At 46.5% G+C, this 15879-nt stretch overlaps 1 protein-coding gene across 1 annotated transcript in view; it reads left to right on the plus strand.

Moving 5' to 3' along the window:
- lrfn5a (leucine rich repeat and fibronectin type III domain containing 5a) overlaps positions 1-15879 on the plus strand; it is an 82892-nt gene that overhangs the window by 53907 nt on the left and 13106 nt on the right. Inside the window, exons 3-8 of the mRNA XM_081603214.1 lie at positions 9151-9374; positions 13600-13728; positions 13814-13994; positions 14215-14370; positions 14593-14852; positions 15239-15706. Of these exons, the coding sequence (XP_081459340.1) occupies positions 9169-9374; positions 13600-13728; positions 13814-13994; positions 14215-14370; positions 14593-14852; positions 15239-15706 (1400 nt within the window). The 5' untranslated portion in view covers positions 9151-9168. The remainder of the gene's footprint in view (positions 1-9150; positions 9375-13599; positions 13729-13813; positions 13995-14214; positions 14371-14592; positions 14853-15238; positions 15707-15879) is intronic.

Consider the following 15879-nt stretch of genomic DNA (forward strand, 5'->3'; position numbering starts at 1 on the left):
GACAGCTCTGGCTCTTAAAGGGACAGTTCACAGTTTCTCTGCTGTTCTAATTGAACTTTCTCATCATATTTATTCAGTGCTGATCAAACTGAGTGTTTTTGTTCTTGAGGTTCTTGTTAAAACTGGAAGTTTTATTTAATTTTGTTTCAATGATTCCTTTAAATTTAAACTTTAACATCTGTAACAGTTCAGCTCCTTCCAGCAGGAAAAGCGTTTAAATGTTTCACTTCCAGACACACAGCAGGTTATGAGTCAACGTTCATATTCTTCTGTTTTGTTGAGCTGATAAATTCATTTACAGCCATTAATAATTCAGCGTAACATGAGACAAACATGTAAACAGGCTGAACTGAGCTGAGCTCAGCAAACATCTACTTTTTTTTTATTTTATGTTAGTCGGGTCTTCAGTTATCTGGAGTTTCTTGTTCAAAGCCTGAAACATGAAGAGTTCAGATCATCTGGACCTCCAGGCTCTGTGGATTATTCTGAAACATGAAGAGTTCAGATCATCCGGACCTCCAGGCTCTGTGGATTATTCTGAAACATGAAGAGTTCAGATCATCTGGACCTCCAGACTCTGTGGATTATTCTGAAACATGAAGAGTTCAGATCATCTGGACCTCCAGACTCTGTGGATTATTAATCACCTCAAACATGAAATAAGTTTGGAGCCAAAACCAAAACGAGCTGCTCTGATCCTCATACGTCTATTTACATCTGTGTGTGTGTGTGTGTGTGGGGGGGTGTGTGTGTGTGTGTGTGTGTGTGTGTGTGTGTGTGTGTGTGTGTGTGTGTGTGTGGCAGCTGATCTGTGTTTAACCCAGATTCTCTGGAGATTAGCCAGCAGATATTGATAAGTCTGGTGACGACATGCTGTCATCACTTCTTATCCGCCTGACATGATGAGGATCAAACATTTCAGCCTCATTCCTGTTTTATCCAGGAAGAGTTGATTTTTAACAGAAATGTCCAGGGAACGAGCCGATCACTTTTCTAACCAAATGATGTTTAAAATCTAAACCAAACGTCTCTTTGCTACATTCACAACTCAGTCAACTTCAGTAAAATGTTAAAATTCTCCTTCTGTTGTGCCAAAGAAACGCTCTGAGGTTTTCAGGAGAGTTTGAATCATTTTGCTCAGATTTGATGGATTTAACTCTTTTGTTTGTTTGGTCTGAAACTGTTGGGCCTGCAAAGCGGCTCACACACATAACAGGACAGTTATCAATAAATATATTGATAATGAGATAAATGAGTGAAATGATCATTTATTTCAGTCACTCCGTCATATGGATTCATTTCACACAGATCGATGTTTTAAAGCCTTTTTCTGTTAATGATCATTTTCTGCCTGCAGTTCATGAAAATACAACATTTAATATTAGAAATAAAATATATTTTGAATGCAGAAATTTAACATCTGCTTATTTTTAATGTTTAACATCTGCTTAAAGGTGATTTTATATTCTAATAGACATCTTTATGTCCATAAGCATCATAATACCAACAGCAAATGTTGCACATATTTCTGTCCTTTAAATGTTTTCTAGTTTACGATCATTTGCAGAGTAAAGCAGCCAGAGCCAGCAGATCCTCACCTCAGTTCAGAGTTCAAACATTTTCAGTTTTTCTGCAGTAATAAGTCGACCTCACAGTCGGCTGCTGGCTGTGTTTCCGTCCCAAACATCCTTAGAAACGTCCGTCTCCTGACTGCAGTTCAGCTGTTTGCCCAGCAGAACCGGTTCCTCCGGCTCGGCGCTCAGAAACACCTGGGAGCTGTTTGCCTCAGCCGCGTTCTGCTGCTCCACTGGAGCCGACGCGCCACAGTTTGTGCTCAAGGGCACAGCGGCGCAGTGCTGACGTTTAAAAGACTTTAACAGGGTTTCTGTCGGCTTAGGGGACAAACGCTGATGGAGTCCAGCACTCGGCTGGACCACGGCGGTTCACTTTGAGGAAGCTTGGTTCTATTTTTAATGCTGAGACACGATAAGACAGAAGAAGGAAAGTAAACACTGGAGAAAGGTTCCTGCATGTTTAATGTGCGCTGGCTGTGATTCACCTTTCCTCCTTCCTCCGGTCCATCATCAGACTCAATGTTCCTCTTCTGAACTTGAAAAGCTTCTTTCTGCCATTTTTATGTGAATGTTGGGTGAATGTGCTGCTGTGTAAATAATGAAAGAGTGTGCTCATGTTTGGATGCATGTAAATTATTCAACCCTTTTTCTGCCTCTCTCACACACACACACACACACACACACACACACACACACACACACACACACACACACACACACACACTGTCAGATTCTCTGCACGCCTCAGTCCTGCCTGTGTCTCAGTGTCCATCTGTCTCTGTGTCTCATGTCTTATTGAAAACCTCAGATGAAGATGATGTCAAGACAACGTTTGTTTTCCTCCAGAGATAAACATCAGGAGTCAGTCGGCCTTCAGGCCTGCAGACATGATCTGTTACATCCTGCAGCTGGACTCAGGGTGACTGAACGTCCGCATTAGGAAACATCGATGTCACCAAAGATAGGAGTCATTCCCATGGAGGGTTAGTCTCATTTCTGTTGCTGATATTCAGTATTAGCTCAATTTATCCCCACCTGTTTCCTCCCAGCTGGTTGTGAGCATCCTGAGCTACACAGACAGTTAAATCAAAGTGAGAACATGTTACAGGAGCACAGAGTTCAGGATAATTCAGAGCTCAGATGCATTTAATCTTCTGCTTTTCAACAAGCATTCAGGTGGGAATGTCTCAGGCTCCCTGTCTGCCAAAAACAGCAGCATCTATTTGAAAATCTTACAAAGATATAGAAACTCAGACCAAACCTCAAGAAAGGTTGGACGGGTTTCTGAACAGGCATCAGAATGTGTGAGATAATCTGCAGTTTGTCATCAGGATCAGCTTCCTGGTCAGATTCATGAACCAGAGAAGAAGATCGATCTGAGCCTCTGATGTGAGGTTGGTTCACCCACAGGATCAGAGAACAGATTAATAATCCATGAGAATCTGCATTTAGTTTGAGTCTAAATATTTACAAACTGTGACATTAATAAATGAATTAACAACATGGTAAAGTCATGACAGGGTGAACAACCCAGATTGCTGCAATGTTTTCACTTTACAACCTGCAGCTGATGCCAACCCAATGATGGCTGACCGCTGCATGACCACTGGAGACAAATCTGCCATGAACCTACAGAAACATTTGCATTTATACATTAAACTGGCTGTAAAATGATCACATAAGAAGGAAACTTTGTTAGATCAGCAGCCAAACTCCTCCTGTAACGTCTGGACGGTCCAGCTCTAGAGGACTGACTGCTCGGTTCAGCTCACATTCACTCTCCTCACCTGTCAGTATTTCATAATGATTGATGAACAACATTACAGTCAGACCAGCTTATAATACCCACCAAAGTGTTTGCACAGCAATAACCAGACCGTTTTTCATTTTAATGACCTTTGAATAAACTCATCAAGTTCATATCTTTTCAGTTCCATAATTAATTGACTTGTTTATGAGAGTTCAGTCTGAGTTCAGTTACAGAGAAATAAAGCAGGAGCTGCAGTGGCTGCTGGGATAGGAACAAACAGGAAGTGATCTCCCAGCAGAGCTGCAGAAAACATTTTTCAGCTGTCCCTTCCAGGGAGCAGATTTTATTTATTATTCAGAGAATAATGTGACTCTGGAGTTATTTCAGCTCCAGATCTCCTGACTCGCTGTCTCCCTGCTGTCTCTCATTAGCAGAGCGAGATGCGACGAGGATCCTCCACGTTTCCCACACAAGCAGATGAACAATGTGTCATTACAAGCTGATGTCATAATGTGTTCGCCATGCCCTCCCACAATGCTTCACTCTGCAGGCCAGTCCCATTTCCCTGATCTGCACATAAACAAACCAAAACGGCGTCTTTGTGTTTAGAAGCATGAGAGCATTTCCTGCCTCCTCCGGCTTCCAGCGTGATGGAAACGCGTTTCTGCCTTTGCTCCCTCCGTTCTGCTCTTTCTTCATCCATCCACATCAAGAGGCAGAACGCTGCCGACATACCAGAGAGATAATTAATTATGAATTGGAAAAGCATAACAACAATGCAGGAGAGCAGAGGAAAGCTGAGTGAGAGAGCAGATCGATGAACGAGTGTGTGTGTGTGTGTGTGTGTGTGTGTGTGTGTGTGTGTGTGTGTGTGTGTGTGTGTGTGTGTGTGTGTGTGTGTGTGTGTGTGTGACAGACTGCTGATCTAGTTTTACTTATGAAACGAGTTCAGCTCTGTTTCACTTTCAGTTCTTCACAAAGACGTTTTTCCATTTATTCACATATAATAAACATGTTTATTTGATGATTTCAGTCTTTATGTCTGACAGCTGAAAAATCTAAAATACAAAATGACATCAGAAACCTGGAAATAACTTTTAGTACCAAACTGTCATGTTGCTCTTTTTCTCCTCTTGATGACTTTGAAACGAGGATTTAACTTCAGATTATAAATCAGAATTTGATTCATTTCCAGTAATAATGTAAAACATTATTCCATCTCTTTGTTTGTCTCATTACGTTTCTCACAGATTGTATATAAAAAGTTAAGCAGAACTCTTTGTTTTTCATGCTGTCAGATTTATATTGTAAAGTAAAAAGTCCTGCAGTTTCTGAACAAATTTAGAGTTAAAAGTAAAACAATATTCCGTCGATTTGCCCAGTGAAACATGGTGGCAGATAAAATGTTGAAAGGAGAAGAAAAGAGAAATTCTTCATCGTGGGACTAAAAACTTTCATTTATTCTCTTTATTGTCGTTTTTCATGCTTTAACTTCCCACTGGTGTTGCACGTCATCCAGACTGTTGGAGTGGAGGAGCCTGACCCAGTTAGGTTGTTTAAATAAATGATTGTTGCCTCTTGGTGGAGCTTAATTAAAAGCTCAGTGAAACCCAGGAGGGCTCATTACAACAACCACAACATTTTCTGTCGTTTTATCTGCGGCTTTATTCTGTCCTTTGTTTTCATTGTTTTCTGCATCAGTTTGACCAATAATCACATTAAGTTTCAGCTAACGCTAACGTTAGCCTCTGCAGCCCAGCTTTCTATCGAAGCTCCTGAAGCTTTGCTCAGATTAACAGATTAATAATATAAATATCTTTTTAAAAGTATTTGTTCCATAATTTAGCCACCAAACGAGTTCCTGAATAGAAAATGTTTATTTTTTTGCTGCTTGGTGTGATTGATTACAGACTAAAAGTCAAACCTTTATTTCTGTTTCCTAAACATGTTTTTTATCTGAACATGTCCAACTTTGTTTCTTTATGTTTTCACTGAATGTAATTTTTACTCATCTACACTCAGTGCAGTGCTGGACATCAGAGCCTCATGTGGGCTTTTAGCATCTTGACCTCTGCCACTGTGGACCATTTGGAGCGTGCGACCTTTGACCCACCGAGGGTCTGAGTGAGGATCAGCCATGCTGCCTCCTGTCTGGATTTATCTGCAGGAGGGTGTGTGGGGTCACCGGGTCGGGGTCAGGGTCAGGCTGCGCCCCCTACAGGTTCAGCATGTGTTTGTTTGGAAACGGGCTCATTGAAAAGTTCTGTTTCTGTTTGGGTTAAATGAAGTGAACTCTGTCCTGTTGGTGATGTGGTGAGATCCACCATGTTGGATTAAAATGGCCATGAAACCATAAAATAATACAGCAGAGAGTCTGTTACATGTTCAGTGAATTACAATGAGTTCAGATTAAAAGCAGCTTTTCCTAAAAGCCTCCTGTAGAAAAAAGTAAAATAAAATGATGAAATGTTATGAAATGGATCCTTACAGGTAAAACACAAAGCAGGAAGTGATGTAATAGTTGTGATATGAGGTCAAACTGACCTGGGTCGTCTGGAAAAGCGTGTCCAGTAGATATCTATGGATCTATAGATAGATCTGTGTGTTTTGAAACTATTATTTCAGAAGGAAGACGGAGGACTGACTGCAGCTGTAAGCAGGTTTATAAACCAGGAGGATATTCTGAGAAACATCAGTAGCGTTTTGTTTTTTGTTGCCATGTTTTGAATGTATTCGTTCTAAAACTCATCTGTAAGTTTCCAGGTTTCATAAACAGCATAAATCAGATGAAATGGCTCCATTTTGAATGAAGTCTGCACTGCTCTCCATCTGCACCTCAGAAGTCCTGGATGGCTTTTAAAACAAGCAGAGAAACCACTTCAGTCAAGAACCTTCAGCGTCTCTCATGTAAACACTCTGATAGTAACGTTACGGCAGAGAAACTGTTAGTTGAACATTATATAATCTGATAGCCGCTGATGGATGCACTCTGTAGTGTTTGGACCGGTGCTGTGATGTGATGCTGTGGACCAGAACCATGAATCAGGCACTTACCCCCCCGGCCTCCTCCGGTTTCTGCTTCTCCTCCCTTTGCAGTCACACTCGTAATCCTGATGAGCGCATTCATAACCTGCTCTGAAATCGATACCGGAGTGGAGTACATGTGTCTCCATATGCTGCATGTCTAATGTGTTTGGACCAAACATGCCGCCTCAGAGTGGAGGAAGGCTTTACGGGCATCTGCGCTCCGCCCCGATCAGGCCGACCTTCATAGTCGGCTCAGGTTCCTGCAGCTCAGGCTCTGCTGTAAATCATGTGGCTGGGAATGGATTCAGTCCAAACTGGTTCCGTCCAGCAGGAGTCAAGATGGAAGATGAGCTGCTAGAGAAGATCAGCATGGTGGGAGAATGACCTCCTTCAGTCTGCTTCTAGCTGAAACTGCAACGTTTCATTGAATGTGTTCATGTGCATCAGTTGTTAGATTACTGTTATATTTAACAGAGTTACAGTCTGGCTTATGTTTTCACATTGAGGCAAACAGGAAACATAAAAAATACTTATAGCGTGAAAAGATTTAAAGTGTACTTTTGTTGGCACAAGAGAAGCTTCAAGCTAACATCACAGTTATTTACATAAAAAATACAACAAATATACAAAAGACAGAGTAAAATAGAATATTAAGACTTTTTCCCAGGAACCTGAGTAAAAACCCAACAAGCAGCAGAAACAGCAGCCGGTTCACTAAACGTTTGCTCTTCTTTAGGTGATGGTAGAATTACGTCTCATTTCTTTAATATCCATATTTTGATTTAAATTAACCAAACATTGTTAAGCTCAACATGGAAAGATGTAAATTTAAAATGCTTTGATTTGGACGTCTGGATGTTTTGACTGCGAGACTCTGTTCTCATCCACTTTCATTTGTGTGTGTGTGTGTGTGTGTGTGTGTGTGTGTGTGTGTGTGTGTGTGTGTGTGTGTGTGTGTGTGTGTGTGTGTGTGTGTGTGTGTGTGTGTGTGTGTGTGTGTGTAGGGTTGGGACTTCTGGGGAATTCAGTGGACAGCTTTCAAAGAAACGTATAAACCGGCTCCTCTCGTGTGAAACAGAATCACGTTTTTCGCGCCTCTACCAGCAGAGCTTCATTTGTCTTCCTTACCCATAATCCCTTTGGTTAATTCACCGTCACATTTGTCACTCAGAGTGACCTGAGCTCGGTTCTGCTAACTTTACCAGCATCCTGTGTTCTGGATCCGCTCACGGTTTACGTGAAACAGGAAGTAGCAAGCCCGACCCCGCCCCTCCCACCCCTGTTTCCCTTTCACACCTCAGCACTCATTTTAATTAGCCTCTCTCTGATCTCTCCTTTCTCTGGCTCTCTGATAACTCTCCCTCATTTCCTTCCCATGTCTGTCTCCCTCTCTCACTGACGCTCATCAGAGTCATTTCTCAGTAATTAATGAGCCGATATCTGCTGGGGGGCGGCAGGGGTCACACGCTGTCCGTCCGTCCCATGGCTCATTCTGCCTCCGCTCTCACACAGAGGGAGGAAAGAAACGGGAGCGGTGCGACCTCCAACATGGCAGCCGCTTTTTGTTCAGTAATTACAAAAAGAAATGAAAAGCACAGAAAGATGGTGGAGCAAGATGTATTAATTTAATAATGAGATATGATAAATCTTTCAGACAAAAGAAGAATCACAAATTCAGGTTTAATAAGACGGAGCTCAGTGATGAGAGCTTCAGTTAAACAGTTCAGCTTTTTATTTGCCTCCATCTTGATTCAATATTTAATGGAACAACAACAGGTGCAGGCATAAAATGATCGGCTCTGATTGGTTTATTTTCTCTTTAAATCCTGTTTCATGGTTGGATCATCACGCCGTTGAATGAACTGAGAGATTAGGAGGAAATGATTCTCCATCTGAAGTCAGGCCTAATTAACGCTGATCATTTTATTACAGGCTCACATTTTTAATCTCTATTTTCTGGAAGTTTTATATTTAATCCTAATTCACGACATTAATCTTCAGTTATTTAGAGTTTATTAACTCCTCTGGGTTCTGACACTCAATGCTAAAAGAAACCACTACCAGGACACCACTGTGTGTTTTGAATTTGCCTCTTTGCTTCTCCCTATATTAATTATTCTGCCTCGTTTCTAAACGAGGTTCGACTGAAGTTCAACCAGACGGCGTTCTGCTCTCATGAGGTCTGTTCTCATTTTGTTTATCGATGTTCTTCACTGCATCTGTGGGATCTTGGATTTATTCCGTCTATATTTTCTCATGTTCTTCAATGTTTTTATTTATAAACCAACCCTGTCCAGTAATTAGCTACAAGCATTTCAATGGTATTAACTTTATGCTCTGATCTAAATCAACTCACTAGTTTTTAGAAATGCTCAGAGATGTTCTTTATGTGGAAATGTGTCCTTGAAGCAGCAGCTTGTTCCCTCCATGCTGCTCCCATCATGCACTTCTTCTGGCTGAGTGAGATCAGAAAACCTCTGATTTCTCCAGAAAGAAACCTGCAGCAGCTGAGGAGTCTAAAGCAGGATCCCAGGAGAAGCAACCTGCCCAGGTCTGGAAGTATTTCACCAGACGCTAAAAACCCACCAAAACATTCCAGGAAATCCATAAAGGACTGGTTCACGATTCCTGGGCCTAGTCAAAGCCCAGATCTTGGTGTGGTTGAGAGTGGCAGAAACTTTCCTGAATCCAATGTCAGAGATGGTTAACGGCTGCAAGATGCTCACTTTGGTGAAATTCTATCAATTAACCAAAAATCAAACTGACTTCTGAAGTCTTCTGTTCTGTCCACCTGTCCAGGTGTCCGACCAGGTGAGGATGCTAACCATGGAGAGGCTGTTGCTCTGCGTGATCCTGGCGGTTTCCATGGCGGTGCGGGCACAGATCTGTCCGAAGCGTTGCGTCTGCCAGATCCTGTCACCAAACCTGGCGACGCTCTGCGCCAAGAAAGGTCTGCTGTTTGTGCCGCCAAACATCGACCGGCACACGGTGGAGCTGCGGCTGGCCGACAACTTCGTAACAAGGTGACGACTCATGAGAGACAGCAAGATCAGGCCGCGAGGTCAGTGCGGCGCCGCACGGCCCCGTTACTTCATTTGGCAGCCGTGGCCTCCATGTGGCACCGTGTGAAGCCTCTATGTAGCACCGTGTGAAGCCAGGTGGAGGCTTCACACGGTGCCACATAGAGGCTTCACACGGTGCCACATAGAGGCTTCACACGGTGCCACATAGAGGCTTCACACGGTGCCACATAGAGGCTTCACACGGTGCCACATAGAGGCTTCACACGGTGCCACGTGGAGGCTTCACACGGTGCCACATGGAGGCTTCACACGGTGCCACATAGAGGCTTCACACGGTGCCACATAGAGGCTTCACACGGTGCCACATAGAGGCTTCACACGGTGCCACATAGAGGCTTCACACGGTGCCACATAGAGGCTTCACACGGTGCCACCTGGAGGCTTCACACGGTGCCACGTGGAGGCTTCACACGGTGCCACCTGGAGGCTTCACACGGTGCCACCTGGAGGCTTCACACAGTGCCACATAGAGGCTTCACACAGTGCCACATAGAGGCTTCACACGGTGCCACGTGGAGGCTTCACACGGTGCCACGTGGAGGCTTCACACGGTGCCACGTGGAGGCTTCACACGGTGCCACGTGGAGGCTTCACACTGTGCCACGTGGAGGCTTCACACGGTGCCACATAGAGGCTTCACACGGTGCCACATAGAGGCTTCACACAGTGCCACATAGAGGCTTCACATGATGCCACAAAGAGGCTTCACACGGTGCCACGTGGAGGCTTCACACGGTGCCACGTGGAGGCTTCACACGGTGCCACATAGAGGCTTCACACGGTGCCACATAGAGGCTTCACACGGTGCCACATAGAGGCTTCACATGGTGCCACATAGAGGCTTCACATGGTGCCACACGGAGGCTTCACACTGTGCCACGTGGAGGCTTCACATGGTGCCACGTGGAGGCTTCACACTGTGCCACGTGGAGGCTTCACACGGTGCCACATAGAGGCTTCACACGGTGCCACATAGAGGCTTCACACAGTGCCACATAGAGGCTTCACATGGTGCCACATAGAGGCTTCACATGGTGCCACATAGAGGCTTCACACTGTGCCACATAGAGGCTTCACACAGTGCCACATAGAGGCTTCACATGGTGCCACATGGAGGCTTCACACTGTGCCACATGGAGGCTTCACACAGTGCCACATGGAGGCTTCACACTGTGCCACATAGAGGCTTCACACAGTGCCACATAGAGGCTTCACATGGTGCCACATGGAGGCTTCACACTGTGCCACGTGGAGGCTTCACACGCTGCCACGTGGAGGCTTCACACGGTGCCACATAGAGGCTTCACATGATGCCACAAAGAGGCTTCACACGGTGCCACGTGGAGGCTTCACACGGTGCCACATAGAGGCTTCACATGGTGCCACATAGAGGCTTCACATGATGCCACATAGAGGCTTCACACGGTGCCACAAAGAGGCTTCACACGGTGCCACGTGGAGGCTTCACACGGTGCCACATAGAGGCTTCACATGATGCCACATAGAGGCTTCACATGATGCCACAAAGAGGCTTCACACGGTGCCACATAGAGGCTTCACACGGTGCCACATAGAGGCTTCACACGGTGCCACATAGAGGCTTCACATGGTGCCACACGGAGGCTTCACACTGTGCCACATGGAGGCTTCACACGGTGCCACAGAGGCTTCACACGGTGCCACATAGAGGCTTCACACGGTGCCACGTGGAGGCTTCACACGGTGCCACGTGGAGGCTTCACACGGTGCCACGCGGAGGCTTCACACGGTTCCACGTGGAGGCTTCACACGGTGCCATGTGGAGGCTTCACACGGTGCCACATAGAGGCTTCACACGGTGCCACATAGAGGCTTCACACGGTGCCACGTGGAGGCTTCACACGGTGCCACGTGGAGGCTTCACACGGTGCCACGCGGAGGCTTCACACGGTTCCACGTGGAGGCTTCACACGGTGCCATGTGGAGGCTTCACACTGTGCCACGTGGAGGCTTCACACGGTGTCATGTGGAGGCTTCACACTGTGCCACGTGGAGGCTTCACATGGTGCCACATAGAGGCTTCACACGGTGCCACATAGAGGCTTCACATGGTGCCACACGGAGGCTTCACACTGTGCCACATGGAGGCTTCACACGGTGCCACATAGAGGCTTCACACGGTGCCACATAGAGGCTTCACACGGTGCCACCTGGAGGCTTCACACGGTGCCACGTGGAGGCTTCACACGGTGCCACGTGGAGGCTTCACACGGTGCCACGTGGAGGCTTCACACTGTGCCACGTGGAGGCTTCACACGGTGCCACATAGAGGCTTCACACGGTGCCACATAGAGGCTTCACACAGTGCCACATAGAGGCTTCACATGGTGCCACATAGAGGCTTCACATGGTGCCACACGGAGGCTTCACACTGTGCCACATGGAGGCTTCACACTGTGCCACGTGGAGGCTTCACACGCTGCCACGTGGAGGCTTCACATGATGCCACAAAGAGGCTTCACACGGTGCCACATAGAGGCTTCACATGATGCCACAAAGAGGCTTCACACGGTGCCACGTGGAGGCTTCACACGGTGCCACAAAGAGGCTTCACACGGTGCCACGTGGAGGCTTCACACGGTGCCACATAGAGGCTTCACATGATGCCACATAGAGGCTTCACATGATGCCACATAGAGGCTTCACACGGTGCCACGTGGAGGCTTCACACGGTGCCACGTGGAGGCTTCACACGGTGCCACATAGAGGCTTCACATGATGCCACATAGAGGCTTCACATGATGCCACAAAGAGGCTTCACACGGTGCCACATAGAGGCTTCACACTGTGCCACATGGAGGCTTCACACGGTGCCACGTAGAGGCTTCACACGGTGCCACGTGGAGGCTTCACACGGTGCCACGCGGAGGCTTCACACGGTTCCACGTGGAGGCTTCACACGGTTCCACGTGGAGGCTTCACACGGTGCCATGTGGAGGCTTCACACAGTGCCACATAGAGGCTTCACACGGTGCCACATAGAGGCTTCACACGGTGTCATGTGGAGGCTTCACACGGTGCCACATAGAGGCTTCACACAGTGCCACATAGAGGTTTCACACGGTGCCACGTGGAGGCTTCACACGGTGCCACATAGAGGTTTCACACGGTGCCACATAGAGGCTTCACACGGTGCCACATAGAGGCTTCACACAGTAGCTACGAGACAGAAAAACAAGAACTTCTCCTGGTGGATGTTCTCCAAGACACAAACCTTCATGTTTTACTGCTACAGTGTTTTACTTCTGACGATGTTGAATACGGAGTTCCACTGTTTATGGTCTTTGTTCATAAAAAAACCATTTTTATCCAGAGTCCAAAGTGGAAACTCTTTCACACCAAACCAGGCTGCTGTTCCTCCTCTTCTGCTGACATGTCTTCCAGTTTCTTCGCAATGTTGCTAAATCTCAGACTGACTGGCTGAAGGCCATCTGTGGACATCAGGTTTGAAGGCTCGGATTTTATGTCTGGACTTTGACTGGACCATTCTGACACATGGATCCAAAGCAGTCCATCATTGCTCCCATATATGAAAGTGGCTCATTCACTTTGCCCACTGCCAGTCAGGCCAGAGAGACTTTGCTGTCCTCTGATCATATATTCAGTGAACAGCAGTAGCAGCAATGATCCCTGTAACACTGACAAATGGAAGATAAATTGAGTCCTTTGCAGTGAGGAGAAACAAAACTGGGTGCAGAGACATTAATCTACAGCATCACGAGTCGACAGCGCCAGAATCTTCTGGTGAATATAAATCAATATTGGAGTAGAAGGCAGAGATCGCTTGATTGTGGGAACAAACTCGGCTGCCACAGGATGCAAATGAACCCGTTTGGGTAGAAGAGGCTCTTCCAGGCCCTGGAGGAAGTCATGGTCGGTTCACAGTCACTGGAGCAGCTCAAGATGGCACAGAATGACAGAAAACTCTTCATGCCTGCAGCTGTGAAGGATGACACGTGTGAAACCTTTTGTATGAAAGAGGTTTCCACCATTTACTCATTTACGTTTTCTGTGCATTTGATCCTTACTGTAGGAGTTAAGCATTCAGCAGACAGACGGTAAAGTTTGGTAAAGCAGCTCTGCTGGGTTGTCTGATGTTTAATTACTCTCTGGTTTGTGTCAACAGCGTGAAAAGGAAAGACTTTGCAAACATGACGCGGCTGGTGGACCTGACATTATCCAGAAACACCATCTCATACATCACACCTCATGCCTTCTCAGATCTAGAAAATCTCCGAGCGCTACACCTCAACAGGTAAGACGTCAACAGGGAGCAGTGGAGAACGCGCCGGCGGTGGAAATGCTTGGATTATTCCATCTTTGTTGTTTCTGTGCTGCAGTAACCGTCTGACGAGGATCGGCAACGACACGTTCAGCGGGATGTCAAAGCTTCACCACCTGATCCTCAACAACAACCAGCTGGTGCTGATCCATCAGGGAGCGTTCAACGACCTGCTGGCGCTGGAGGAGCTGGACCTCAGCTACAACAACCTGGACTCTATTCCATGGGAGGCCATTCAGGTCGCGCTGCACATTCAGGCTAAACGATTAAAGTCAATTATGGATGAATCAAACACTCCTATTTTAAAAAAGATGGCACTTTTACTATGAAAATTGGGGATAACATATAAAAATGTGGTTTTATTTCTCCACCTTCCTTCATCAATAACCTTGTCAATGAAACATCTCTAGTGAAAGCAAAGGAAATTAAAAAATATGTATCTTTCTCTTCCTTATGCAGAGAATGACAAGCCTCCACACGCTGAGCTTAGACCACAACATGCTGGATTACATTCCAGAGGGAACCTTTTCCCTTCTGCAGAAACTCAACCGGCTGGACGTCACCTCCAACAAACTCCAGAAGCTGCCACCAGACCCCCTGTTTCAGCGGGCGCAGGTACAAAGCAAACAGGTCGAACCCAAAACTCACCAGCAGCCAGAAACCAGAGTGACAGCAGAACTTTGAGTTCATTTCTAAAACAGGATCTTTGTTTAAACTGTTCAGGAGCAGAAGAGGCTAAACATTGTCAGAGGAATGGTGCTTGTCTCCAGTTTCTTCTAAATGTTTCTTTGGTTTTGTTTTCTGACATTTAAATGTTTATGGCTGTTGATCCTCCAGGTCCTAGCCACATCAGGGGAGATGACTCCCTCGTCCTTCGCGCTGTCGTTTGGAGGAAATCCCCTCCACTGTAACTGTGAGTTACTCTGGCTGCGGAGGCTGAAGAGGGAGGACGACCTGGAGACCTGCGCCACACCTGAGCACCTGGCTGGCCGATACTTCTGGTCCATCTCTGAGGAGGAGTTCCTCTGTGAGCCGCCGCTCATCACCAGATTCTCCCATGAGATGAGAGTCCTGGAAGGACAGAGAGTCGCTCTCAGGTACGAGCTCTGGAGCCGAGAAGAGCTGCTGAACAGCACGACAGAAGCTTTATCCAAAACCTGGATTGTAGCCTGTACTGAGTCCAGATTTGGTTTCTTTAAAACTGGTCTATTTGCAATGTTCATGTTCTAATTGAAGGGAAATATTTACTAAATTATCTTCATGCAACTAGAAATGATTTATAGAGTTTTATTTAAAGACTTTTCCTGTTTTCTCCATCAAGAAGTTGGAGAAAACGTCTTCTTGATGTTCAGTCCCATCAAGTCCCAGAGGGAATGCGATTAATCCGACACGTTTTACTTTTATTGCTCATGTCTGATCTACCTCAGCCTCATTCTGCTTCCTCTCTAATGAGCCCATTTGATCTGGTTCTGTATCACTAAAGGTGTAAGGCAAGAGGCGATCCAGAACCAGCCATTCACTGGATCTCTCCTGAAGGCAAACTGGTGTCCAACTCCTCCAGAACCTTGGTTTACAGCAACGGGACTCTGGACATCCTCATCAGCACTGTGAAAGACACGGGCTCCTTCACCTGCATCTCGTCCAACCCGGCCGGCGAAGCCCACCAAACCGTGGAGCTGGTCATAATCAAACTGCCTCACATCTCCAACAACACCAACAACATCCAGGAACCCGATCCGGGTTCGTCAGACATTTCCACGTCGACCCGAGGCGGCGCCAACGGCAGCAACGTGACGGGCGACGTGAAGGGCGGCGTGGACAAGCGGGTGGTGACGGCCGAGGCCAGGTCGTCCACCGCGCTCATCAAGTTCAACTTCCAGAGGAACATTCCCGGCATCAGGATGTTCCAGATCCAGTACAACGGCAGCCAGGATGACTCGCTGGTTTACAGGTGAGACGGCGGCGAGAAGCTTCACTGACTGGAAACCGAACCAGTCTGAGGCTCTGGATCAGGTTATACTGGAGCATCGTTACAGCAAATGATCCGCTGAAAGCAAATCACCTTCTAATAAACAGAGAAACACAGGAAGTGGCGTCAGAACCTCACACATCGTCCGGTGTTTA

The sequence above is a fragment of the Poecilia reticulata genome, chromosome 22 (assembly GCF_904066995.2).
Source record: "Poecilia reticulata chromosome 22, P_reticulata-male-v2, whole genome shotgun sequence".
In the NCBI taxonomy this organism is placed as follows: Eukaryota; Metazoa; Chordata; class Actinopteri; order Cyprinodontiformes; family Poeciliidae; genus Poecilia; species Poecilia reticulata.